The sequence below is a fragment of the Sciurus carolinensis genome, chromosome 7 (assembly GCF_902686445.1).
Source record: "Sciurus carolinensis chromosome 7, mSciCar1.2, whole genome shotgun sequence".
Lineage (NCBI taxonomy): Eukaryota > Metazoa > Chordata > Mammalia > Rodentia > Sciuridae > Sciurus > Sciurus carolinensis.
This window is the reverse complement of record NC_062219.1, coordinates 127,157,792-127,183,925: the sequence shown is the minus strand read 5'-3', so window position 1 is coordinate 127,183,925 and position 26,134 is coordinate 127,157,792. Positions and strand designations below refer to the sequence as shown.

The window sequence follows — 26,134 nt, the reverse complement described above, 5'->3', positions numbered from 1 at the left end:
TAGAAAGGTGATGGTAGAGAGCACAAAAAATGCTTCGTGGGAATGCTATTTGTACACTATTACTGAAATCTCTTGGGCATGGATTTCAAACAAACCATTTATTTGTCCTTATCCCAGTTGAGTTTCCAGAGAATGTTCCACAGGAGAGAGTTCTTTGTGGAAATGCATCTTTTGCACAATTAGTTACCTACTGAATTAAGTTGGAAGCCAGTCTCTTCTGTTGTTAGATGTGTTTTCAAAATAACCACATCCAATTTCCCAAGGTGTTAAACATTTATTTCATTTTTATTTATTTAAGACTGTATGTATGTATGTATGTATGTATGTATGTATGTATTTATGGATTTTTCTATTGATGAATAATAACTGTGCATCCTTATGGGATACAGTGTGATGTTTTGGTACATTTATACATTGTATGTCGATGATCTGAGAATACTAACTTATCCATCATGTCAAACACTTGTCATTTGTTTTTGTTGAGTACAAACTTCTAGTTTGAATTATATAATAAAATATTATTTACTACAGCAAACTTCTGTGTAATAGAACACTAACACTCTTCTTCCTATATGGCTATGACTTTGTAACATTATGACTTTTGTAACATTATGTTATTTATACAATGTAGATACAATGTAATCTCTTAATAGTGTGTAAATATTTTCTTCTAGTCTGAGGTTTGCTTGTTCAATTTACTGATTATTTCCTTTACTATTTCTAAAAACTTCTAGTTTTGTATGCTTTTCTTTTTTTCATTTGTTGCCTGTACCTTTACATTCTTGTCCAAAAATTCTTTTCCAGACCAATGCCATAGTGTTTCTAGTTTTTCTAAAGTTTTGGGCTTTACATTTAGGCCTTTGATTCATTTTGACTTGATTTTTTAATATATGATGAGAGAAAGCAGTCTAGTCTCATTCTACACTCAGACTTCCATTTTCCTCAGCAGCATTTATTGAAGAGGAAGTCCTTGCCCATGTGCACATTTTTGGTTCCTTTGTAAAAAATCTTTTGGTTGTAAGTGCATGAGTGAATTTCTGTTTTTTCTTTTATTTTACATTGCTCTATGTGCCTGTTTTTTAGTGCAAGTACCAAACTCTTTTGGTTCTTTAGCTTTGTAGGATATTTTGAACCCAGATTATGTTTTGTCTTCAGATTCCTTTTTTTGCTCAAAATTGCTTTGGATGCATGAGATCTTCTGTTTTCCATATAAACTGTAGAATTGCTTTTTTCTATTTCAGTGAAGTATGATATTGAACACTGATTTTAAATAAAATACAATCAAGCTCTATATTTTCAGGTCAATTGATTCCAGGATGCCACAGATACAAAAATCTATACATTTTCAAGTCCTTTATATAAATACATAGTATTTGCATATAACCTGCATGTATCCTCCTTTATAGTGTAAATCTTTTCTAGATTTAATTTTAATTCCTAATACAATGTAAATAGTCGTTATAAGAAAATGTTTAGGCAATAAAAACAAAAAAAATATCTGCACATGCTTAGTACAGACATAATCATTGTAGACCTATTTACATAGTACATGATCTATTATTGCTTAAATGTATGGACTGAGAACCCAAGAACATGAAGGAATAACTGTACAGTGAATTAAATAAGTAGGTAAAATCAGAACTAGTTTAAATAAATGCTTTGGGGGAATTTAAATGTGGGTTCTGTGATATCATATTTCATTTATTCTTAAAATATCTCACATAATATGTTACTATGTCTAATCTGATTTGTTTTTTGGCTGTTGAGTTCCTTATGTATTCTGTAAATTAATCCCCTGTCAGATAAATAGTTTGCAAATTTTCTTTATTCCTTATATTGTTTCTTCACTCTGTTGATTCTTTCCTTTCACTGTGCAGAAGATATAAAATTCCATTTTACTTTAATGTTCTTTTGCTACCTGTACTTTTGAGGTTTATTTAAAAAGCTACTGCTTATGCCAAAGTCTTGAAGAGTTTCCAACATTTTTTTCTAGTAGTGTCATAGTTTCCCATCTTACATTCATGTTTTGATCCATTTTGAGGTTTTTTTTTTTTTTTTTTTTTTTTGCATATGATGAGAGACAGAGGTCAAATTTTAATCTTTTGTACATCAGTTTTCAATTTTCCCAGCACAACTTATTAAACAGACTATCCTTATTGCAGTATAGCAATGTATATTCTTTTTTTTTTTTTTTTCCCTTTGATGAGAATTATTTGACTGCAAATGCAAGGGGTTATATCTGGGCACTCTATTCTCTTCCATTGGTCTGTGTCTGTGTTTTTAAGTTTGTTCTAATTAGTTATACATGACAGTAGAATGCATTTTCACACATTGTACACAAATGGAGCATAATTTATCATTCCTCTGGCTGTACATGGTACTGTCACACCAGTAGTGTAATCATACATGTGTATAGGGTAATAATGTCTTTCTCACTTGACAGTCCTTCTCTTCCCCACACCACACCCCTCCCCTTATTCACCTGTGCACAATGTGTGTCTGTTTTTATTTTGATTACTGTAACTGTGTGGCATATTTTGAATCAAGTAGTATGGTATCTCCTATTTTGTCCTTTTTGGTCAATATTTGGCAATTTGGAGTACTTTACATGCATCCATATGAATTTTAGGGTTTTTTAAAATAATTCTGTAAAGAATATCATTAGTACTTTAATGGCATAGAATCTGTATAATACTTTGGGCAATATGAACAGTTTAATAATATTATTATTCATAAATATCATAGTCCATTATAATTTTTGTGTCCTCTGTAATTTCTTTCACCAGAGTTCTGTAATTTTTTTACAGAGGTCTTTTGTTTCCTTGATTCAAGTCATTAAATTCTTGTTAAGTGTCTTTTTTTTTTCTCATTAGGCTCAATGTTTGGGATTTCAATGATTTCATTAGTGCATTATGCTTTTACATAATAATGGTGTTCATTTTGACATGATCATGCATACATAGGATATAGTTGGTTCCATTTCACTCCCTATTACTTTCTCTTTTTCTCTCCTTCTCTTGTTCCTCTTCGTCTACTCTACTGGTCTTCTATTTATTTACTGTTTTTTAAATTTGTTCTTTTATAGATAAAAAAAATAAAGGTGAAATTCACTATGGTATATTTACATGTGTACATAGCATATTTGGGTCACTTTCATTCTGCGATTTCTTTCTTTTCCCATCCCTCTACCCTCCCTCACAATCTCATTCCTTTACTCCACCAATCTTTTTTTCTATTTTTATGGAAACACCCCTCTCCCTCCTCTTTTTTCTTATTTGCTCTAGCTTCCATATGTGAGAGAAAACATTTGACCCTTGACTTTCTGAGTCTGGCTTATTTCACTTGGCATGATGTTCTCCAGTTTCATCCATTTACCAGTAAATATTGTAAATTTTTTTGTGGTTCAGTAAAACTATTGTGTGCTTGTGTGTATTATTCATATATATGTATGCGTAATATGTGCATATATACATGTTTGTAGGGTATATATATATGTGTGTGTGTGTGTGTGTGTGTGTGTGTGTATGCACACACACACACACACACACACACACACACATATGCCACTTCTTTATATTGAGTACTCTAATCTGGGTATAAAATTGTAGTAGTGTTCTTGAATAGGTTGAGAAATCAGTTATTAAAGATAGTAAAATTGCTATTATATTATATAGAAATTGAAAAGAAGAGAAAAAAATGGACCAAAAAATGTAAAGATAGAATAAGTAATGAAAACTACAATAAAAATAGCAGAGGAAAAAATGGGAGGTATTTGAGGTAGGAGTAGATGATACAAGATGGAAAAGAGAGGTTAAGAGAAGCAAATGTAAACCTGAGCTAGGAACACAAAAATAGGAAGAATGTTTCTAGTTAATCCTTTAAAACATTAGAAGAAATACAATCAAATATGTTGAGGGATTCAGTGTCAAATAATAGGGGACCAGCAATGGATTCAATATGAAAAGTGTTATCTGTAAGATCACTGCTCGTCATAATCCATGGCAAGGTAGAAAGAGTTCTTAATGATTCTTATTTGTATTTCATCAGGATTTGGAAACTTTAGAAGATGTCCACTACTTCTCACCTTTACTTCTAGGTTTCCTTGGATATGGATGTAGTGATTACACCAGCTCTCACCTCTGATGTAACTCTAGAAGAACCCCCGGAGCCCTATCTTTGGTGTCACATACCTACTAGCTTCCTCTTGGGTCAGAGCAGACAGTCCCTAATTGTGACTTAGTAGCCAGGTTTTTCCCTGCTAAGGGTTGCTTTCTTAGGTGCCCTCCTGAAGAAAAGCTCCTTTTATCAGCACTGTCAAATCCAGTTTGGGTTTGCCTGTGATATTTTGAAGTGTGTGGGGTTTGGTGGTCTAAGGTAGAGGTATTATACTCTGGCTGATGTGGTGCTGGTTGGCCTGTTGAGGGACAGGGGCTGTTGCCTCTTCTGGAGTGCAGAGGGTGCAGGTAAGTGGGTTGTATCTGGGCACACTGGATGGCAGATGGTGTCTGTGTGATGCTCCTCTGTAAGCCCCTTTATGAGGTGTATTGCTATTGTGTATGCATGAGGTTCTTTGCTGGCTACTTGGAGTTATCTTTTGAACATGCCTTCTATGGGTTCAGGAGTTATCTTTAGAACATGCCTTCTATGGGTTCATGAATCTGAATAAGAGTCAAGTTAACTGAATGCTCTGGACTCTTCTGGAGGTTTTGGGGCACAGAAGCTTCTTCTCAGTTGCTATTTTTTTCTCACCAACCAGTGCTCATTACCCCGAGTCCTGAGTTTGCATGCTTGGAGGGTTCTGTGTCTGCTGACTGTTTCTGTTGGATGTGAGAATGAAGGGTTCAGAGTTCAGGGCTCTCACTGTCTGCTGTGGGATGCTTAGCACCTGCTCCCTTCTGCAGGGGTTTCTTTATACTGGCATAGAACTTGATGACTGTCTTCAATTGTGCAGCCTATAAATATGGGCTCTCTGTGGGAAGTCTGTGGCCCAAAAGCCTCTACCCTGGTTGGGGTACTCTTCCTGTGACCCCGGTAGAGTTTCAGTTGACCCGCTTTCGTCTGAGCTCCTAAGCTGGCAACTGTGAATGTCACCTTCCCTCCACTTGCGTTTCTTTGTAGCAACACTATCTAAGTGCTTGGCAGCTGTCTGCCCTGGTGGGGCCTGTGGTGTACACTCTTTTTGGGCAGTTTGTGGCACAGAAACCTCCACACTGGTTGCTGTAGATCACCAGGATTTTATTCATCACTGTGATGGGGGTACAGTGTCAATTGGCCCATCTTTGCCTGAGGTCCTGCAGAGGTTGTGAGGAGCACTGAATTGGGGTTAGCACTCCCCAGGAATGATTTATTCTTGGGTCAATTCCATTTTATTCCTCTTGTCCTAGATGAGGGGGAGTGGGTTTCAGTAACCTTCGGCTAACTATCCCTCTTCAAGTTCCTTCCAATCAATCAGATTACTGAAACAACAGTTTCCAAGCAGTTCCCTCTGATTTTACTTATTACGACTTATAGGTGGGGAGAAGCTTTATTGCTTTAATTTCTTCAAAGGAGACTAACTAGCTACAGACTCTACCAAATGGATGTCCTCCTTGGCGTAGCTTTCAGCCTACAATTTGGGTTAAACTGTGATCTCCTTTATTGTATTTGCAGTTCCTGCCCCATTTTAACTTGGTCTGATTTTTGTACCAAATCTTGTTAAGAAAGTAAGATTATGGGTTGCTTTTTCTCTCCCTTTTTGTTACCCTTCCCCTCTCACCCCACCATGGTCAGGGTTTGGGGTCAAGGATTTCTGTTTTTATTTTCTGCTTCAGTAACCAAATTTCAATTCCCCCTTGTCTCAAACTGTCCCATATGGAGTTTTTACAGTGTTTACTCTGTCATTGTCTCTCTGCTTCTTTCTCTACTTTGTTTCTGGCCATGGAGGAGTTGAGGGTTGCTCCTTAGGTCCACTTCTGTCATCATTTCCTCTCCTTGATTATATTTATTCTTAGAGATTTTATTATATTTTAGTGGCTGTCAAAACTGGGATTTCATTCTTGATTTCTCTTTGAGTACTCTTATTATTGCTTACAAAAGTGCTCCTTCTTTTGTTGTGTAGATTTTGTGTACTGCAACTTTACTGAATTCATTTATCAGTTTCAATGGTGTTCTAGTGGAATATTTAGCATTTTTTTCTATATAGAAGCATATCTTCTGCGATAATGAATAATTTGAATTATCCCTTTCTATTTTATTTTCTCTTGCCTAATTACCCTGGCTAAGACTTCCAGTGCTATGTTGAATAATATTGGTGAAAGTGGGCATATTTGTCTTGCTCCAGGTTTTAGAGAAAAATTTTCAGTTTTTCCCTACTCAATGTTATGCTAAATGTGGGTTTTCCATAGATGTCCTCTATTATGTTGAAATATGTTCCTTCTATATCTACTTTAGTATAATTTTTATCCTGAAGGGATGTCAAGCTTTTAGCAAATGCTTTTTCTCAACTACAGAGATATTCACATGATTTTTGTTCTACCCTTTGTTGATATAGTGTATTATATTTATTGATTTACATATAGGTGCAAATAGGTACTTTGGTTGTGGTCTATGTAAGGCGTTGAACCATCCTTGCATTCTGGAGTTCTACTTAATCATGTCAGTGATCTCCTTTTCTCTGTGCTGTTGGATACTATTTGCTGATACTTTGTTGAATATTTTATTTTGCTTGTGTATTCATTTGAGATATGGATCTAGGGTGTTCTTTTTAGTGTGTGTCCTTATCTGGTTTCAGTGTAAGGGTAATGCTAGTTTTAAACAAAGAGTTTGGTACAATTCCTATCTTCTCCATTTTTGGGGGGAAAGGGAATAGTTTGAGAAAAATTATAATTCGTTCTTCTTTAAATGTTTTGTAGAATTTAGCTCTAAAGCCATCACATCTTAGACTTTTCTTTGATGAAGATTTTAAATCACTGCTTTGATTATATTACTCATTATTGGTCTGTTCAGAGTGTCTATTTCTTCTTGATTCAATCATTTTAGGGTGTTTTTGTCCAGGAACTTCTTCATCTCTTCCAGGTTTTCCAATTTGTTAGCATATAATTGTTAATATTAATTTATTATGATCACTTTTATTTCTTGGTATCAAGAAATAAAATGTAATGTAATGTCTCCTTTTTCATCTCTGATTTTATTTATTTGGGGTTTTTCTTTTTCTTTTCCTTTTTTTTTTTTTTTGTCTAGCTAAAGATTTGTCAATTTTGTTTATCTTTAACAAAAAATCCAATGTTGGTTCATCTTTTGTATAATACATTCATCTTTTGTATAATGTTTTTTAGTTTTGATTTAATTTATTTCTGTTCTGATCTTTATTTTTCTTTTGAATAGATTTACATATAGTTTGTTCTTTCTTGTATAAGTACTGAAGATGTATCATTAGATTGTTTATTTGAAATCTTTCCATTTTCAATGTATTCATTTATTATTATAAGCTTCCCTCTTAATACTACTTTTGCTGTAGCCCACAGAGTTTTATGTTTTCATTTTCATTTGTTTCAAGAATTTTTTTTCCTTTTTACTGTCTTCAATATCCCATTGGTTTTTTAGGAGTGTGTTGTCAAATTTCCAAGCACTTGAATATTTTCCACTGTACTTGTTTATTTCTAGTTTATTCCATTTTTTCGTTGGAAAATACATGAAAGGATTTCAATTTTTAAAATATTTATTGAGACCAGCATATGATTTATCCTGGAGTTTTTTTTCTATTTGCAATAAGTATACACACTCTGCTATATTGGATAGGATACTCGTTAAATGTTTTTCAGGTCAATTCCATTTAAAATATAGTTTAATTCTGATGTATCTTTACCAATTTTCTGTCTGAATGATTTGATCATTGAGAAAATTGGGGTATTTGATTCACCAAGTATTATTGCATTGAAGTCTGTCTCTCTCTTCAAATTTAATAATATTTTGTTTTAAATATTTGGGTGGTCTGGTATTGGGTGCAAATATACTTATAATAATTTCTTCTTGCTGAACTGATTCTTTTAATATATAATGACTATCTTCATATATTTTTACAATTTTGGATTTAATTTTTCTTCTATATGGTATGAATGAAGCTGCTTCTGCTTGCTTTTGGTTTGTGAAATATATCTTTCTTCAAATCTTCATTTGGTGTATTTTTAATAGTGAATTCAAGTGAATTTCTTTTAGGCAGTATATAATTGGAACTTACTTTTTTAATCCATTGACTAACCTTTTCCTTTTGATTAGAGAATTTGATTCATTTATACTCAAAGCTATTATTGATAAGGTATGAATCTACTGCTGTCATTTTGTTGTTTTTTGATTTTTTTTTTTTTTTTTTTTTTACAAATTCTTTCTCTTTCTTCCTTTCCACCTCTCTGATGATTTCCCTCAAATTTTCCTTACCAAGGGAGTGTTTTATTCTAATTCATTTCTGAAGGATAGCACTGTGGAACTTAGTATTCTTAGTTTGCAGATTTTTTTTTTTTTTTTTTTTTTTCCTTCAGGACTTTGAAGTTATCATCCTGTTCTCTTATGACCTAAAAGATTTCTGCTGAGAAAGCTGCCTTAGTCTAATGATGATTCCTTTATGTGTGACTTGACACTATTCTCTTGTTGTTTTTTAAATTCTCTCTTTGGCTTCTACTTTTAATAGTTTGATTACAATTTGCCTTATGGAAATTCTTCCTGTGTTGATTCTGGTTGATGTCCTTTGAGGCTCTGAATCCTGATGTCCATGTCCCTTTTAAAATGGGAAATTTTAAGCTATTAATTGAATTAAATAGGCTTTTTTTTTTTTTTGCATTTTCCTCTTTTTCTTGTTCCACAACTCCTAAAATATGATTATTTGTTTATTTAATACTGTTCTAGGCCTGACCCCTAAGCCAAGGTCGGCCCACTGACCCCCACGCCGAGGTTGGACGCCATTGCTGAGCCTGCCTGCCTGCCCCCCTACTGCTGAGGAACACTGCACTTACCTCTGTGCTGACTCACTGCACCCTCGCTGGAACTCCCCAGCTTCTTTGGAGGCTGGTGCAGTGCCAGGGTCCAGCCCTAGCAGGGGTCAGGTGTCCTAGGTGGATGGGAGGCATCATCGTGGTGGAGAAACAGCACACAAAGACACTGAGTGTTCTGAGGCTTAATCTGTCTTTATTTTTTCTGCCAGTCTTTTCATAGATATTTTTCTTTAGTAATGATTATATCATTTTATGGTTAGTTTAAAACAAGAGAAACCCTCAAAAGTACAATCTCTGCTGCTTCTCAAAGTACACATTCTCTCTGTATGACAGCCTAGACCAAAACAACCTTATTTCCCAGGTAGACTGAAACAAACATCTCCCTTCTAAACTGAGGGCACCATGATCTGCCAGCCTTCAACCTTCAGAACAAACACATCATTAGATTTTCTAAGAAACTACCCCTACCAAGAACTCCAGTGTTTAACAGTGAAAAGTTTTTACTATTATTAAATGGCAAAGAAATCAACTTATATTTAATATTTAGTCTATTTTAATTTCATACAATGGCAGACTACAATCTTATTCTGATTCTCAAAGAATTAGACTAAACATAGGAAAAGCACAAATTATATTTTTGACTAACCTAAAATGTTTTTATTATGTAAAGAATCTCTAGAATCAACTATTAAAACTAAGAAAGCAACAAAGGCTAAACACCACATCTAAGCTCAGAGGAATGCCTCTTTATCCATCTATTATTATACAAAAGCAATCACAGTCTCCTTTTAACTCGAGCACAGCTACAGTTGTTTATTTTCATATATTTATCTATGTATTACTGCTAAATTTTTATTGTGCAGTATTTTGTGTCCCAATATAGTAAAAGCTCCCCAATGTTTTTCCAATAAGTTTCTAAATGATATACTGATTATTAATATTAAACAGCAACTGCATGGGCTGGGGAGATAGCTCAGCTGGTAGAGTGCTTGCCGCGAAAGCACAAGACCCTGAGTTCGATCCCCAGTACCGCAAAAATAAAAAAAAAAAAAAACAACCGCACATGGAGACATGCCATGCCTATGGTCCCCAAAAGGGTGGACGATCAACAGAACCATGTCAAGTTTCGGATCCTCTACTCCAACAGACCGTGTCAAGTGTCGGAGTGGCGGTAAATAGACACAGCAGTGCAGGCATTTTGAATTATTCCTGAGGGCATGGCCATCATCATCGGCAGGGCGGCTCCCTTCCTGAGACACCTGCAGGAGACTGGAGGCCCTTTGACAGGACTCAGGTTTCAAGAAGAGGAGGTATTGAGAGATTCAGGACCAACTCAGAGCCGCCGGGTGAGTCTCTTCCACTGGGCGAGGTTCCCTGGACGGGTCAGTAGTCCTGGAAAGCAGGAAATTTTGTGGAGTAGAGTTGCCCAGTGAGACTCCCCTGCTGGAGCCATGAACCCAGGCAACTGGGAGCATTGTAAGGCAGGACAGCCCAGCAAGAGACTTCGGCACAGAGCAAGGGTCCCAGACCTGGGCAGTAGGTCCAGTCCCCAGGGAACGTCATAGAGGAGGGCTGCTCAGAGAGAGAATCCCTCACAGGGCCAGGCCCCCCAGACCAGGTGGTAGTTCTGGGCCCCAGGGAACACTGCAGAAGAGGGCTGCCAGGTCCAGGTGGTGGTTCTGGATCAAAGGAAATCTCTTGGAGGAGAGCTGCCCAGCAAGACGTCCCCACCAGATGAGTCTTCCCCACCAGGCAGGGCTTTCCCACCAGGGTAGTAGAACTAGAGACACAAACTCAGACCAGACGTGCCCCAGCCTGCAGTCAGTCCCCCTTTTGACTGACCATCGGTCACCAAGTGGAGGTGCCTCTGCCCACCAGCAGGAAATATACCCCACCTGAAAGCCACCACCCCTAGAGGGACAGGTTCCTTGTGGAGCACTGCATTATCAAGTTCCTCCAAGACTTCAGGCTACTGAAGGCTAGGAGGTTAGTTATTGGAAATCTACAGGGACACTATAAGTCATTAGAGGAAATCTACAATATCTCAGAGTTTCACTACTAGAGGGGTAGACATAGAAGTATGAGAAAACAAGGGAAGAAAATGTCTTAAACAAACCTAGATGCTACATCAATAAATCCAAAAACAGCATGGCAGAAGAAATGTCAGAAAGGGAGTTCAGAATGTACATAATTAAAATGATCAGAGAAGCAAAGGCTGACAGGAAAGAGCAAATGCGGACTTTGAATGATTGCACCACTCAGCAGTTATAAGAGCAAATGTGGGAAGCAAAAGATCATTTCAATAAAGAGTTAGAGATACTGAAAAAAAAAGACCAGACAGAAATCCTTGAAATGAAGGAAACAATAAACCAAATTAAAAACTCCATAGAAAGCATAAACAATAGGCTAGAACACCTGGAAGACAGAACCTCAGACATTGAAGAAAAATATTTAATCTTGAAAACAAAGTTGACCAAACAGAGAAGATGGTAAGAAATCATGAACAGGATCTCCAAGGATTATGGTATTTTATGAAAAGGCCAAATTTAAGAATTATTGGGATTGAGGAAGGCTTAGAGAAACAAACCAAAGGAATGAATAATCTATTCAATGAAATAGTATCAGAAAATTTCCAAAATCTGAAGGATGAAATGGAAAATCAAATACAAGAGGCTTACAGTTCTCCAAATATACAAAATTAAACAGACCCACACCAATGGCACATTATGATGAAAATATCTAACATACCAAATAAAGAAAGAATTTTAAAGACTGCGAGAGAAAAGAATCAAATTACATTCAGGGGGAAACCAATACGGGTATCAGCAGATTTTTCAACCCAGACCCTAAAAGCTAGAAGGGACTGGAACAACATTTTTCAAGCTCTGAAAGAAAACAGATGTCAACCAAGAAGCTTATACCCGGCAAAACTTACCTTCACATTTGACGACGAAATAAAATGCTGCCATGATAAACAAAAGCTAAAAGAATTTACAAAAAGAAAGCTGGCACTACAGAACACTCTCAGCAAAATATTCCATGAGGATGAGATGAAAAACAATGATGTAAGTCAGCAAAGGGAGGAACTACCCTAAAGGAACAGTCAAATAAAGGAGAAACCAAGTTGTGTCAAAAAACAAAAATGAGCCAAATGAACAGAAACACAAATCATATCTCAATAATAACCCTGAATGTTAATGGCTTGAACTCATCAATCAAAAGACATAGACTGGCAGATTGGATTAAAAACAAAGATCCAGGAGCTGGGGAGAGGGCTCAGTCAGTAGAGTGCTTGCCTTGTAAGCACAAGGCCTTGGGTTCGATCCCCAGCACCCCCACCCAAAAAAAAAAAAAAAAAAACCAAAGATCCAACAATATGCTGTCCGCAAGAGACTCATCTCATAGAAACAGATACCCATAGACTAAAGGTGAAAGGATGGGGGAAAACATACCATGCACATGGAATCAGCAAAATGACTGGAGTATCCATTCTCATATCAGATAATGTGGACTTCAAGCCAAAGGGAGTCAGAAGGGATAAAGAAGGACATTGCATACTTCTTAACAGAAGCATAAATCAGCAAGACATAACAATCATAAATATCTATGCCCCAAACAGTGGCTCATCCATGTACTCCAGAAATCAAATAGACCACAACACAATAATAGTAGGTGACTTTAACACACCTCTCTCACCAATGGACAGATCTTCCAAACAAAAATTGAACAAAGAAACCACAGATATCAATAACACAATCAATAATTTAGACTTAATGGACACTTACAGAATATACCATCCAACAAAGGGCGAATATGCTTTCTTCTCAGCAGCACGTGGATCCTTCTCTAACATAGACCATATTTTATGCCACAAAGCTAATGTTAGCAAATACAAGAAGATAGAGATACTACCTTGTATTCTATCAGATCATAATGGATTGAAATTAGACATAAATGACACAATAAAACAGAAATTACTCCAACAACTGGAGATTAAATAATACACTATTGTATGATGAATGGATAACACATGATATCAGGAGAGAAATTAAAATATTCTTAGAGGTAAATGAGAACTATGATACATCATATCAAAATCCATGGGACACTATGAAAGCAGTTCTTAGGGGAAAATCTATTTCATGGAGCACATTCAATAAAAGAAGATAAAATCAACAAATAAATGACCTAACACTACAGCTCAAAGCCCTAGAAAAAGAAGAACAGAGCAACACCAAAAGTAGTAGAAGACAGGAAATAGTTAAAATCAGAGCTAAAATCAACGAAATTGAAACACAAGAAACAATCAAAAAAATTGACAAAATAAATAGTTGGTTCTTTGAAAAAATAAACAAAATTGATAAATCCTAAGCCACACTAACAAAGAGAAGAAGAGATAAAACTCAAATTACTAAAATTTGGAATGAACAAGGAAATATCACAACAGACATGAGTGAAATACAAAACATAATTAGAAGGTATTTTGAAAATCTCTTCTCCAACAAAATAGAAATCTCAAAGACATCAACAGGTTTCTAGAGACATATGAATTACCTAAACTGAAGCAGGAGGACATACACAATTTAAATAGACCAATTTCAAGTAATGAAATAGAAGAAGTCATCAAAAGCTTACCAACAAAGAAAAGTCCAGGACCAGATGGGTTCTCAGCCGAGTTCTACAAAACCTTTAAAGAAGAGCTCATTCCAATACTTCTCAAAGTATTCCATAAAATAGAAGAGGAGGGAACCCTCCCAAACTCATTCTATGAAGCCAATATTACCCTGATACCTAAACCAGACAGAGACACATCAAGGAAAGAAAATTTCAGACCAACATCCTTAATGAACATCGACGCAAAAATTTTCAACAAAATTTTAGCAAATCGCATACAAAAACATATTACAAAGATAGTGCACCACAATCAAGTGGGTTTTATTCCAGGGAAGCAAGATTGGCTCAAAATCTGGAAATCAATAAATGTAATTCACCGTATCAGCAGACTTAAAGACAAGAATCATATGATTATTTCAATAGATGCAGAAAAAGCATTTGATAAAATACAGCATCCCTTCATGCTGAAAACACTAGAAAAAATAGGGATAGTGGGAACATTCCTTAACATTGTAAAAGCCATCTATGCTAAGCTCATGGCCAATATTATTCTAAATGGTAAAAAACTGAAAGCATTTCCCCTAAAAACTGGAACAAGGCAGGGATGCCCTCTCTCACCACTTCTATTCAACACTGTCCTTGAAACTTTAGCCAGAGCAATTAGACAGACCAAGGAAATTAAAGGGATACGAATAGGAAAAGAAGAACTCAAATTATCTCTATTTGCTGATGACATGATTATATATTTAGAGGAACCCAGAAATTCCATCAGAAAACTTTTAGAACTCATAAGTGAGTTCAGTAAAGTAGCAGGATATAAGATCAATGCTCATAAATCTAATGCATTTTTATTCATATGTGATGAATCTTTAGAAAGAGAAGTAAGGAAAACTACCCATTCACAATAGCCTAGAAAAAAATAAAATACTTGGGAATCAATCTAACAAAAGAGGTGAAAGATCTCTGCATTGAGAACTATAGAACACTAAAAAAAAAAAAAAAAAAAATTAAAGAAAACCTTAGAAGATGGATAGGGATAGACAGAACTAATATTGTCAAAATGACCATACTATCAAAAGTGCTATACAGATTCAGTGCAATTTCAATTAAAATCACAATGAAGTACTTCACATAAATAGAGCAAGCAATCATGAAATTCATCTGGAAGAATAAGAAACCCAGAATAGCTAAAGCAATCCTTAGCGAGAAGAGTGAAGCAGGGGGTATCACAATACCAGAACTTCAACTATACTACAAAGCAATAGTAACAAAAATGGCATGGTATTAGCACCAAAATAGACAGGTAGATCAATGGTACAGAATACAGGACACAGACAAAACCCAAATAAATAGAGTTTTCTCACACTAGACAAAGGTGCCAAAAACATGCAATTTGGAAAAGATAGCCTCTTCAACAAATGGTGCTGGGAAAACTGGAAATCCATATGCAGCAGAATGAAACTAAACCCCTGTCCTACCATGCACAAAAACTCATCTCAAAATGGATCAAGGACCTTGGAATCAGACCAGAGAACCTGCATCTTCTAGGAGAAAAAGTAGGTCCAAATTTTCAACATGTTGGCTTAGGATCAGACTTCCTTAACAGGACTACCATAGCACAAGAAATAAAAGCAAGAATCAATAACTGAGATAGATTCAAACTAAAAAGCTTTCTCTCAGCAAAGGAAACTATCAGCAGTGTAAAGAGAGATCCTACAGAGTGGGAAAAAAATCTTTTCCAATCATACTTCAGATAGAGCACTAATTTCCAGAATATATAAAGAACTCAAAATACTCTACACCAAGAATACAAATAACCCAATCAACAAAAGGGCTAAGGAAATGAACAGGCACTTCACAGAAGAAGATCTACAAGCAATCAACAGACATATGAAAAATGTTCAACATCTCTAGTAATAAGAGAAATGCAATTCAAAACTACCCTAAGATTCCATCTCATCCCAACTAGAATGGCGATTATCAAGAACACAAGCAACAATAGGTGTTGGCGAGGATGTGGTGAAAAAGGTACACTCATACATTGGTGGTGGGGCTGCAAATTAGTGCAGTTACTCTGGAAAGCAGGGTGGAGATTCCTCAGAAAGCTTGGAATGGAACCACCATTTGACCCAGCTATCCCTCTTCTTACCTATACCCAAAGGACTTAAAATCAGCATACTACAGAGATACAGCCACATCAATGTTCATAGCTGCTCAATTCACAATAGCCAGATTGTGGAACCAACCTAGATGCCCCTCAATTGATGAATGGATAAAGAAACTGTGGTATACATATACAATGGAATATTACTCAGCCAAAAAGAATAATAAAATTATGGCATTTGCAGGCAAATGGATGAAATTGGAGAATATCATGCTAAGTGTTATAAGCCAATCTCAAAAAGCCAAAGGACGAATGATCTCGCTGATAAGTGGATGATGATACATAATGGGGGGTTGGAAGGGGGCAAGAATGGAGGAAGAAGGGACTGTATAGAAGGAAAAGTGGGGTGGGAGGGTTGGGGGGAAGGGAAAAATAACAGAATGTATCAAAAACTATTATCCTAGGTCAATGAATAATTACACAAATGGTATGCCTCTTCTTCATGTACAGAGAAACAATATGTATCCCATTGTTTACAATAAAAATAAATAAAAAAAATAGTGTTCTATATATCTCACTGACTATCTTCATTCCTTTTTTCTTTTTATTTTTTTTTAAAGTACACTTTTTCCTTTGTCTTAGTAGGATATTCTAAAATATCTGGCCTCAAGTTAATAAATTCTTCTGCTTGATCTAGCCTGTTGTAGAAGCTCAACAATATTTCAAGTGAAATATTATTTATTTCACTTATTGAAGATTTCATTTCCAAGTTTTCTGACTGATTCTTTTTAATAATTTCTATCACTTTGTTCATTATTCATGGTATTCATATCATGCATTATTTCTTCTCATTTTATTGTATTGTCTGTATTCTCCTGCATCTTGTGTTTCCTAAAGATCATTGCTTTAAATTCTTTTCTGGCATTCCATAGACTTTCCTTAAATTGAGATGTATTTCTGAAGAATTGTTGTGTTCCTTTGGACATGATGTGTTCCCTGGATTTTTCATGTTTCTTGTGCCCTTACTTCAATGTTCGTGCATCTTGTGTAACAAGTGCTTCTTCCAATTTTATTTAGTAGCTTTCAGAATAAAATTATTTTTCATTTATACGTGATATATGTTGTCAGTTAAATAGGTGCTTTGGTTGTGCTATATGCAAGTTCAGAAGTGTAAGCTTCAGCTTTAATCAATTTCAGAAATGTCTATGAGCACCTCAACAGTCTAGATTGCGCAGTTCATGAAGACAGTGGTACAACTTTGCAGTGGATTTGGGTTTCCCATACTGCGTGTCATCAGGCCTCACAGAGTCCAGTGTTGATGGTGTTGGGTCTTGTGAGAGTGGCCAGCATAGTTCCAGGGATGTAAGATGCAGAGGGGATTATCTGGTCCAGAGGACAATCATGGATGTCCCTGGAGGTGTGCAACACTGGCTGCATTGATCCTGGAGCCATGCAATATGGAGGGGACCTTCCTAAAGTCCTTGGGATGACACAGGTCATCCCTGAACTTGAGGCTCTGTCAGCTGCACATCTATAGCAACAGGAGATGAATAGGGTCTCATCCAGGTATTAGCATGGGTGATACTGGTATCTGTGTCACTAGAAGTTGTTGTCCCAGGACTTTGGGATTCTAAGGAGGCCTTCTTTAGATCCTGTGAGGTGAGCACAGGTGACATCAGGGATTTTGGCATCATTATGTATGGACTCAAAACCATGGGCTTTGAAGGGCACTGATCCTAGGACCTTAGCGGGTATAGGTCATTCTGGGGCCCGTGATCCTGGAGCTCGAGGATGTGGATGATACTGGCCCCAGGTCTGGTGGAGTAAGTGCTGATGGTGATGGCAGCAGCAGCAGTTCTGGAGCTGCAGAACATGGATGGGACCATCCCATTCCCACAGGACAATTGTGGACAGTGCTGGTATTTGTAGACCCCAAATCTTTGGTCCCATACCTCCAGCTGTGCAAAGGCCTATCTTATGTTCTACAAGGTGTAAACAGGCCTGAGTCTCCTGACTGCATCAGGAACCTGCTGCAGGCCCTTAAGGCAGGATAGAGTCTAAGATTGACTATTGTAGCACCTTGGTTCTGGGCTTTCTAGGGCCCAAGGAAAGCATCATCTTTGCATTAAAGCAGTTGTTCAGACCACAGAAACTCCCTAAGTGGATTTAAGGACAGTGAGTACTATGAAATTCTCACGTAGTTAGAATTGCAAGTTTGCTGCTCTAATGGGGGTTACTGATACCTTCCAACTTAGCTTTTACTAGTAATATGGAGTCTACCCACCACTTTATGGCTGGATAGCCAGGATCAAAATAAGGGTGCTTTTCATCTTTCTCTGGCGGTACTTTTTGAACTCTCTATGGTGTTTCAGGTTCCCTTACTTCTTGCTGATTTTCAAATTTCTTTCCTCAATCACACTCCACGAAATGTAATTTTTGCTTTGTTGCCTTGGTTCTTCTCGGTGGCAGGTGAGTGCAGGGCACCTATGTTCAGCCACATCTTCAATCCAGTCCTCATCTGTGTTTATTTTTAGTGTGTGCATTATAAGATTTTCCTCTGAGTTGTAAGGAAGCTTACAAAGGTATCTTACAATTATCTATTATAAACAGGTGGTGACTTATCACAGAGAATAAAATTCAACAGTTTCAACTCCATTCCTCCCACATTTGAACTTTTGATGTTATAATTTTCCATCTTTATATATTGTTATCCCTATAATTAACTATAATTGTTGTATTTATAATCCTTTTCAATAGTTTCTTCTTTCATTCTACATCTTATAGATATAACTATGACTTTCTTATTTCTGATAGTACACTTAGGAGAGAAGACACATTTTAGGTGTCTTAGATTAGGGTGGTTTGTGATATAATGTAGATATGGGCAATATGAAAATATTTTAAAATCTTGATGATTATTTAAATGTTAGACCAAATTCCTTTATATTTGTTATTTAAGTTATTTCTATTTACAGATATTTATAAAATTGTTTTTGTAAGTAGGCTTTGGAAATTGTTGTGGAAAACTTGAGGATTGGAATAAATGTTTCTATAGTTGCCAAATGTATAATTACATTACTCTAATAGTTGTTTTGCTATCAGTACTTTCCATTTCAAATCAAGTTCAATGTTAGCTTATACTTTTAAGATGGTGTCTAGTAGGAATCAAATAAATACCAATGGAAAATTTTTCAAGGAAAATATGAATCTTAGAATAAAAATTTTCATGTATCCTTCCATTTACCTCACCACAAGTTAATGAATTTATTTCCAGTACTTTCCTACACATATATAGGTGCATACAAAATTTGGGTCATGCTCTAAGTATAAATTTATTTGACTTTTCTCTGATTTAATGATGAAAATTCTTTTTATAAATATTATTATTCAAAAATTAAATTTTAAAATAAATGACCAATTGACAGTTGTTGAAAAGCAATCTCAGTAGCTTAAACCAGCAAAGACTCATTATTTTTGTTTATGTCTTATTCACATTTAATGTCATTGGAAAATCTTCTCCATGTTATTCCCCATTAGAGATACAAGTAGATGAAGTGGACACTGTCAAATATTTTCTAGATTGTTGTGATAAAGGGAAATAAAAATAGCAAAATACCCATTGACCCTGAAAGTTCTTTCCTAGAAGTGAGACAATCACTGTACTTCATACTTATTCACCAAAGTTATGCAAAAACACAGATTTGTTCAATGGCAGAGAAGTAAAGTCTTATGCCTAGAAGGAATGAAAAAACTATTTGTGGAGAGTTTTAGAGACTACCACAGTTTTCCATATTTGATTCTTCTTCCTACAAACAAATGATATCTGCTCCCTTCTAAAGAGAAACAAGAATTTCCAACCAGTGAGTTCACAAGTTTAACTCAAAGTGCAGGCCGTCTGATCTCTTCATTAGATCTGTACTTGCATTCTCTTGGTTCAGTAATCAGTGAATTAAAGACAAAGTTACCTGCCTAATACATGCTCAAAATTTAACAGATGGGATTGAATGAGGATGACCAGTATAAACATTCCCATTTAAATAGAGAAAATTTAATAATCATAATTCATAAGTCCCAAGAAATTTTGAGAAACATCAAGCAGTTAGTGTGAGAAATTCCAAATGTGAGTTAATAAATGTTCTCAACTTCCACTTACTGAAAATAGCTCCTTCATTCTTTGTTTTTCATAATCCTTAGGTTCTACATTTTGGACATCCTATTTCCATTATCCTCAATGTCTATTTCTGAAGAAGACAATGTTAAGGTTTCTCAACATCCTTCCTACTTAAGAAGGTTGGAGGTTCAAGGATTATTTTACATCTCAAATAGAAGTTTTTTTTTTTTTCTTTTTAAATGCAGACTCATACTTTGTTATATAACTCTTTCAACAGCTCTGCTTCTTATCTATTTGATCTCAGTCTACTCAATATTCTAACTGCCAACTCCTCAATTCTTGTCAAGATACAATTCTCTCTCTACATTTTCATTTGGAATTTCCTTGAGCCTATCAGTCTTTGGTGGGACAGGCCTATTCACTTTTTACTTTACTTTGACTCTCTTTTCTCTGAATCATTTATTTCAACTGAAAGGATATAATGGGTGCTTTCATTTTTTTTTATTATTTTATTGTAAACAAATGGGATACATGTTGTTTCTCTGTTTGTACATGGTGTAAAGGCATACCATTTGTGTAATCATAAATTTACATAGAGTAATGCTGTTTGATTCATTTTGTTATTTTTTCCCTTTCCCCCCACCCCTCCTACCCCTCTTTTCCCTCTATACAGTCCTTCCTTCCTCCATTCTTGCCCCCATCCCTAACCCTAACTCTAACCCTAACACTAACCCCTCCCACCCCCCATTATGTGTCATCATCCACTTATTAGCAATATCATTCGTCCTTTGGTCTTTTGAGATTGGCTTATCTCACTTAGCATGATATTCTCCAATTTCATCCATTTGCCTGCAAATGCCATAATTTTATCATTCTTTATGGCTGAGTAATATTCCATTGTATATATATACCACAGTTTCTTTATCCATTCATCAATTGAAGGACATCTAGGTTGGTTCCACAATCTGGCTATTGTGAACTGAGCAGCTATGAACATTGATGTGGCTGTATCTCTGTAGTATGCTGATTTTAAGTCCTTTGGGAATAGGCCAAGGAGTGGGATAGCTGGGTCAAATGGTGGTTCCATTCCAAGCTTTCTAAGGAGTCTCCACACTGCTTTCCAGAGTGGCTGCACTAATTTGCAACCCCATCAGCAATGTATGAGTGTGCCTTTCTCCCCACATCCTCGCCAACACCTGTTGTTGCTTGAATTCTTGATAATCGCCATTCTAATTGGGGTGAGATGGAATCTTAGGGCCGTTTTGATTTGCATTTCTCTTATTACTAGAGATGTTGAACATTTTTCCATATGTTTGTTGATTGCTTATAGATCTTCTTCTGTGAAGTGTCTATTCATTTCCTTAGCCCATTTGTCGATTGGATTATTTGCATTCTTGGTGTAGAGTTTTTTGAGTTCTTTATAGATTTTGGAGATTAGTGCTCTATCTGAAGTATGATTGGCAAAGATTTTTTTCCCACTCTGTAGGCTCTTTCTTCACATTGCTGATAGTTTCCTTTGCTGAGAGAAAGCTTTTTAGTTTGAATCTATCCCAGTTATTGATTCTTGTTTTTATTTCTTGTGCTATGGGAGTCCTGTTGAGGAAGTCTGGTCCTAAGCCGATATGTTGAAGCTCTGGACCTACTTTTTCTTGACACGGACACAAACCCAAATAAATACAATTTTCTCATACTAGACAAAGGGGCCAAAAATATGCAATGGAGAAAAGATAGCCTCTTCAACAAATGGTGCTGGGAAAATTGGAAATCCATATGCAACAGAATGAAACTAAACCCATATCTCTCACCATGCACGAAACTAAACTCAAAATGGATTAAGGACCTCAGAATCAGACCAGAGACCCTGCATCTTATAGAAGAAAAAGTAGGTCCAGAGGGTGCTTTCATAATGCACAGAGAATGTTTAATAATGGGTGTATGATGTATATTCTTGAATCAATTCTTAGTGCCATAGATTTTATAGATATGTATATGGTTATATACATATAAATATAAGAAAATATGTGTGTGTACATGTGTATATATATATATGGAGAGAGAGAGACTTGATTTATAGGGGGGTGTGTATGCACAAACATATATGGTCACTTTATTACTGAGCTATATCTGAGCCATTGTTGGTTTTTATTTTGAGAAAAGTCCTTGCCAAATTGTCCAAACTGTTCTCAAACTTGAAATACCCCTGCTTCAGTTTTGTGAGTAGCTTAAATTACAGGAGTGTGCCATAGTACCTGTTTTAGGGGTTGGGTATATTTTAATTACCTTTTATTGCTCAAAGAATGTCCTCAATTTTATGTGTAATATGGAATTGAGAAAATATTTATTTTTCTTTTTCCGCTCCTCAAGCATCTGAATATCTATACTCTAATGATTTATTTTATTTCCACTTGAATACAAGGACTTTTTTTCTAAGTTTATCTTTTTCTAAAGCCTTGTAAAATGTATCCAAAAAATAAACCAATACAAATGTTTTCCAACCTCTTCATCTTGAGTCATTACCATCAGGTTCATTATTTAGCATCTAAGCTATTACAGATGATAGTTTACCAAGCATTTCTGCCCCGAGTAACAGGTCACTATGGTTTCAATTTTTTAAAATATTGATTTCCTCACTGTCTGATACACCTAATACTGTGTAGTGACTCCTAATTTGTTTTTGTCCTTGACATCAAAACCCCACTACGAGGACCAGTTTCAATAATCAGTTAGTATAAGCTTTATTATAATTCACTAATAAAAACCTCTGAATTTTCAGTGACTTTAAATAAGAGACATTTATTTCTCATTCATGCTACTTGTCTATCAAGGATTGGAGTTCTACTCCACATGGTCCTCAATCTATTTCAGGCTGACTGAGAACTCTACCTTGAACATTGTATTGGTGGCAGACTTTGCAGTAGGTCTTAAAATCATCATCAAAAAGTGACTCACATCATTTTTTTTCATACCTTTTATTGACAAAGCAAATTGAACATCTGGGTTGCTTTCAATAAGGCAAGTAAGTGCAAGTCTACCATCTCCCTAGGAAGGGAGAGAAAGTCAAATATTTATGAACACCCATAATTTATTCCATGTATACAAATTATGTTATTCTCAAAGTACTCAAGGAAATAAAAAAATAGGATACTAATAATATTTCTGCTTCTAAAATTGGCAAATGTCTCAAAGAGGATAGCTCCCAGAGTTTACAAAAGGTCATAAAGGAAGCATTCTCTTTTACTCCATAAAGTGATTATAGGAATGTGAAAGGGCACAAAATATCTTGTAGTTCAATTTGGCAATATATATTAACTCTAAGAAATATATCATTTGAATCAGTAATACCATTTCTAAAATTACAAACTGACATTCAAACCCATATCCATAGGTTGAACTTTTTTTGCAGTATTATTTATAATCATAAAAAATGCAAAATATTCAACAATATAAAAATGGTTAAATACACTTTATTTAACTCTGTGGTGAAATTTAATTTGTAGGTATTTAAATTTTGTTTTGAAGAATATAAAAATATTCTCAGGATTTAATGCACATGGATGCCCAAGCAAACAAATCTCCCAAAACAACTTATAAAATCCATTGACAGGGAGTTGGGAGGAGTGAATAAAAGACCAGGTAAAGGATGATGTGAGCTTACAAACTTAGGGAGAGATGGGAGGTTCGAAAGAGAAGATTGATATACCTAACATATGGTTCATGGTTTCCAATGTGTATATGTAAAGAAAAGGTAAATTCATTAATTAAAATAGTGAGCTTAAGATGAGGGTTTTGTAGTAAAGAGGGAGCAGTGTTTAGCTCTGGGATGTGTTAAGTTTGAAATGTTTTCCATGTATTCATTCGGAGAGAGTAATGGTTATTCTAGGTTGGAGATTTTAAGAGGACAACTATGCCACAGATAAAACTGTTTTCATAGTGTTGTATTTCTTATTTTTTTTTTTTGAGAAAATCAATGTTTAAAAAATTATATGTTTAAAGTCTCCTTTTGACACTTATTTGAAATATTACCTTTCCTCAACAAAAGAACTATGTGTAAGCCATGTCTCTATCTTTGCTTTTCTACTGCTGATGCTACCTCCTATGTTTTGGTTACATTGCTTTGCTTACTGAATAAAATCCGATCTTTTTGGTTAACATCTCCAGCTGTCTTGTATGGTTTTTGAACTTTAGGTTTTAACCACTCTAATTTCTGAAATGCTTTGTCTTGAAATCCTTTTCTTGCCTAAAATGTTGCCTATGTCCTTATATTACTTACTGCAAAAAATGATTTCAGTGTCTCAGTTTCAGGATTATTTCCCTCAAGAAGTACATTTCTTCAGTGATTGCTTTTCCTCTGGTCTGCTACTATATCATGAACAATAAATGTGTATTGAATGACTATTCAAAAATGAATTAATTCATATGACTATTAGAAAAAATTATTTTCATTAACAAATATATACATAATTAGTTTTATAATTTAGGAGAGATTTCACATGCCTAAGTGAGCACAAATGAGCAATTGGACAGAAGTAGAAAAAGGATAAATGTTATCCATGGGGAATAAGGGGTTGGACTGAAAATAGAACTGCAAAAGAAATGCATCTAAATTTTCAGATTAAATACAGTTTAAAGCTAGCTAGATTAGAGTCAGACTACAGGCTTAGGACAGTTTTGGAAAGGTACACACATATGATGGATTTTATAAAGAGATGTGAGGAGGTAAATAAAGTCACTGAGAACTTAGGTTCTGAACTAAAGAATTTTTGGTTTGGGGTACCTGGTTATTTAATCATAGATATAAGAAAACTCCTGACTAGGGGATAAAAAAAAGATTGTTTTAGAACAATTAGTATGCAGGTGAAAGGTAAAGCATCCAGTTCTCCTGACTACTCTGACATTGATAGGAAGAAATTAGCTTGATTTGACCGAAAGGAGGACAGCGCCCTTGGGGGACTTCTTGAAGGTAACGAAGTTTTAAGCTTAGTAAGCATATGTTATTTTCTTAACAAAGGAAGACTTTTCATTGATAGAATTCAGTGAAATCATGAAACCTGAAAAACAGGAAAATCATTTGAAACATTTTTGCTATCTTCAAGGACAAGGAAAAACTTAGAAGATTCTCATCATATTGAGGTACCTTTTATTTCTTAATAAGAAAGATTCTTGAGATCACCCTCTTGAAGGCCTCCTTCATATCTTTATTTCTAAGGCTGTAGATGAGGGGATTCAACATGGGGGTGATGATCCCATAGAAGAGAGAAACCATCTTTCCCCAGTCCTTAGAGGTGGATGAAGGTGGTTGTAGATACATGTAGATGGCTGTTCCATAAAAGAGTGACACCACAACCATGTGAGAACCACATGTCCCAAAAGCTTTCCTCCTTCCTTCTGCAGACCTAATTTTCAACACTGCTTGAGCTATGAAACCATAGGAGATGAGGATCAATGTCACTGGAATTAGCAGAATTAAGACACTGAAGAAAAAGATCTCAGCCTCAATAGGCTTTGTGTCGGCACATGACAACTTGAGAAGGGCAGGGACCTCACAGAAGAAGTGGTCCACTTCCCGATGACCACAGCGTGGCATGTTCAGTGTCAGGGAAGACTGCAACACTGAGTTGCTGAATCCAGTGAGCCACGAGAAGGCCGCCATCCTTAAGCAGAACCAACGGTTCATGATGACGACGTAGTGGAGGGGTCTGCAGATTGCCACAAATCTGTCAAAGGACATAACAGCCAGCAGGAGACATTCTGTGGCCCCCAGGGCCAGGAAGATGATGAGCTGGGCCACACAGCCACCATAGCTGATGGTCTTTTTGTTGTGACAAATATTTGCTAACATGTGAGGGACTGTGCTTGTGGTATAACAGAGATCTAAGATGGAGAGATTAGTGAGAAAGAAATACATGGGTGTGTGGAGTTTGGGATCCAGAATGCACACAATCATGATGGACACATTGCCAAAGATGGTGAATGTGTATGATATTAACAAAACCACCAAGAGCGGCATTTGCAGCCAGGGACTATCTGAGAAGCCAAGTAGAATAAATCCTTTTGAAGAACTGTCATTTGCCCAAGTCATGATGACTCACTTATTTTTCATTCCTAAAAAAATAAAAATAAAGCAGTTAATAAATATTTATAAATTACTCATTGGATCTGAGTTGAGTTATACTAATTTACTTCATGCTGAATATAATCTATAATTGATGAATGGAGCCCTCATGAAGAACAATACTGTTATTATTTTAAAACGAAAAATCATGGTTCCTCTGTTTTTAGTAGTTGTGTTTGTTTTACTCCCAAACCCCGCCTTCCACTGCACCAGAATCCAGAACCTCAAGG

The 26,134-nt window shown here is 35.8% G+C and overlaps 1 protein-coding gene across 1 annotated transcript; it reads right to left on the bottom strand.

Annotated features, from left to right (window-relative positions):
- Positions 1–24,929: 24,929 nt before the first annotated feature.
- LOC124989518 (putative olfactory receptor 2B3) lies at positions 24,930–25,871 on the bottom strand. Its single transcript, XM_047559350.1, has one exon. It carries the CDS (start codon positions 25,869–25,871, stop codon positions 24,930–24,932), a length of 942 nt encoding a protein of 313 aa, XP_047415306.1.
- Between the last annotated feature and the right edge of the window lie 263 nt (positions 25,872–26,134).

Coding starts and splice junctions, on each gene's coding strand:
- LOC124989518 (XM_047559350.1), bottom strand. CDS start 25,871: ATGACTTGGGCAAATGACAGTTCTTCAAAAGGATTTATTCTACTTGGC.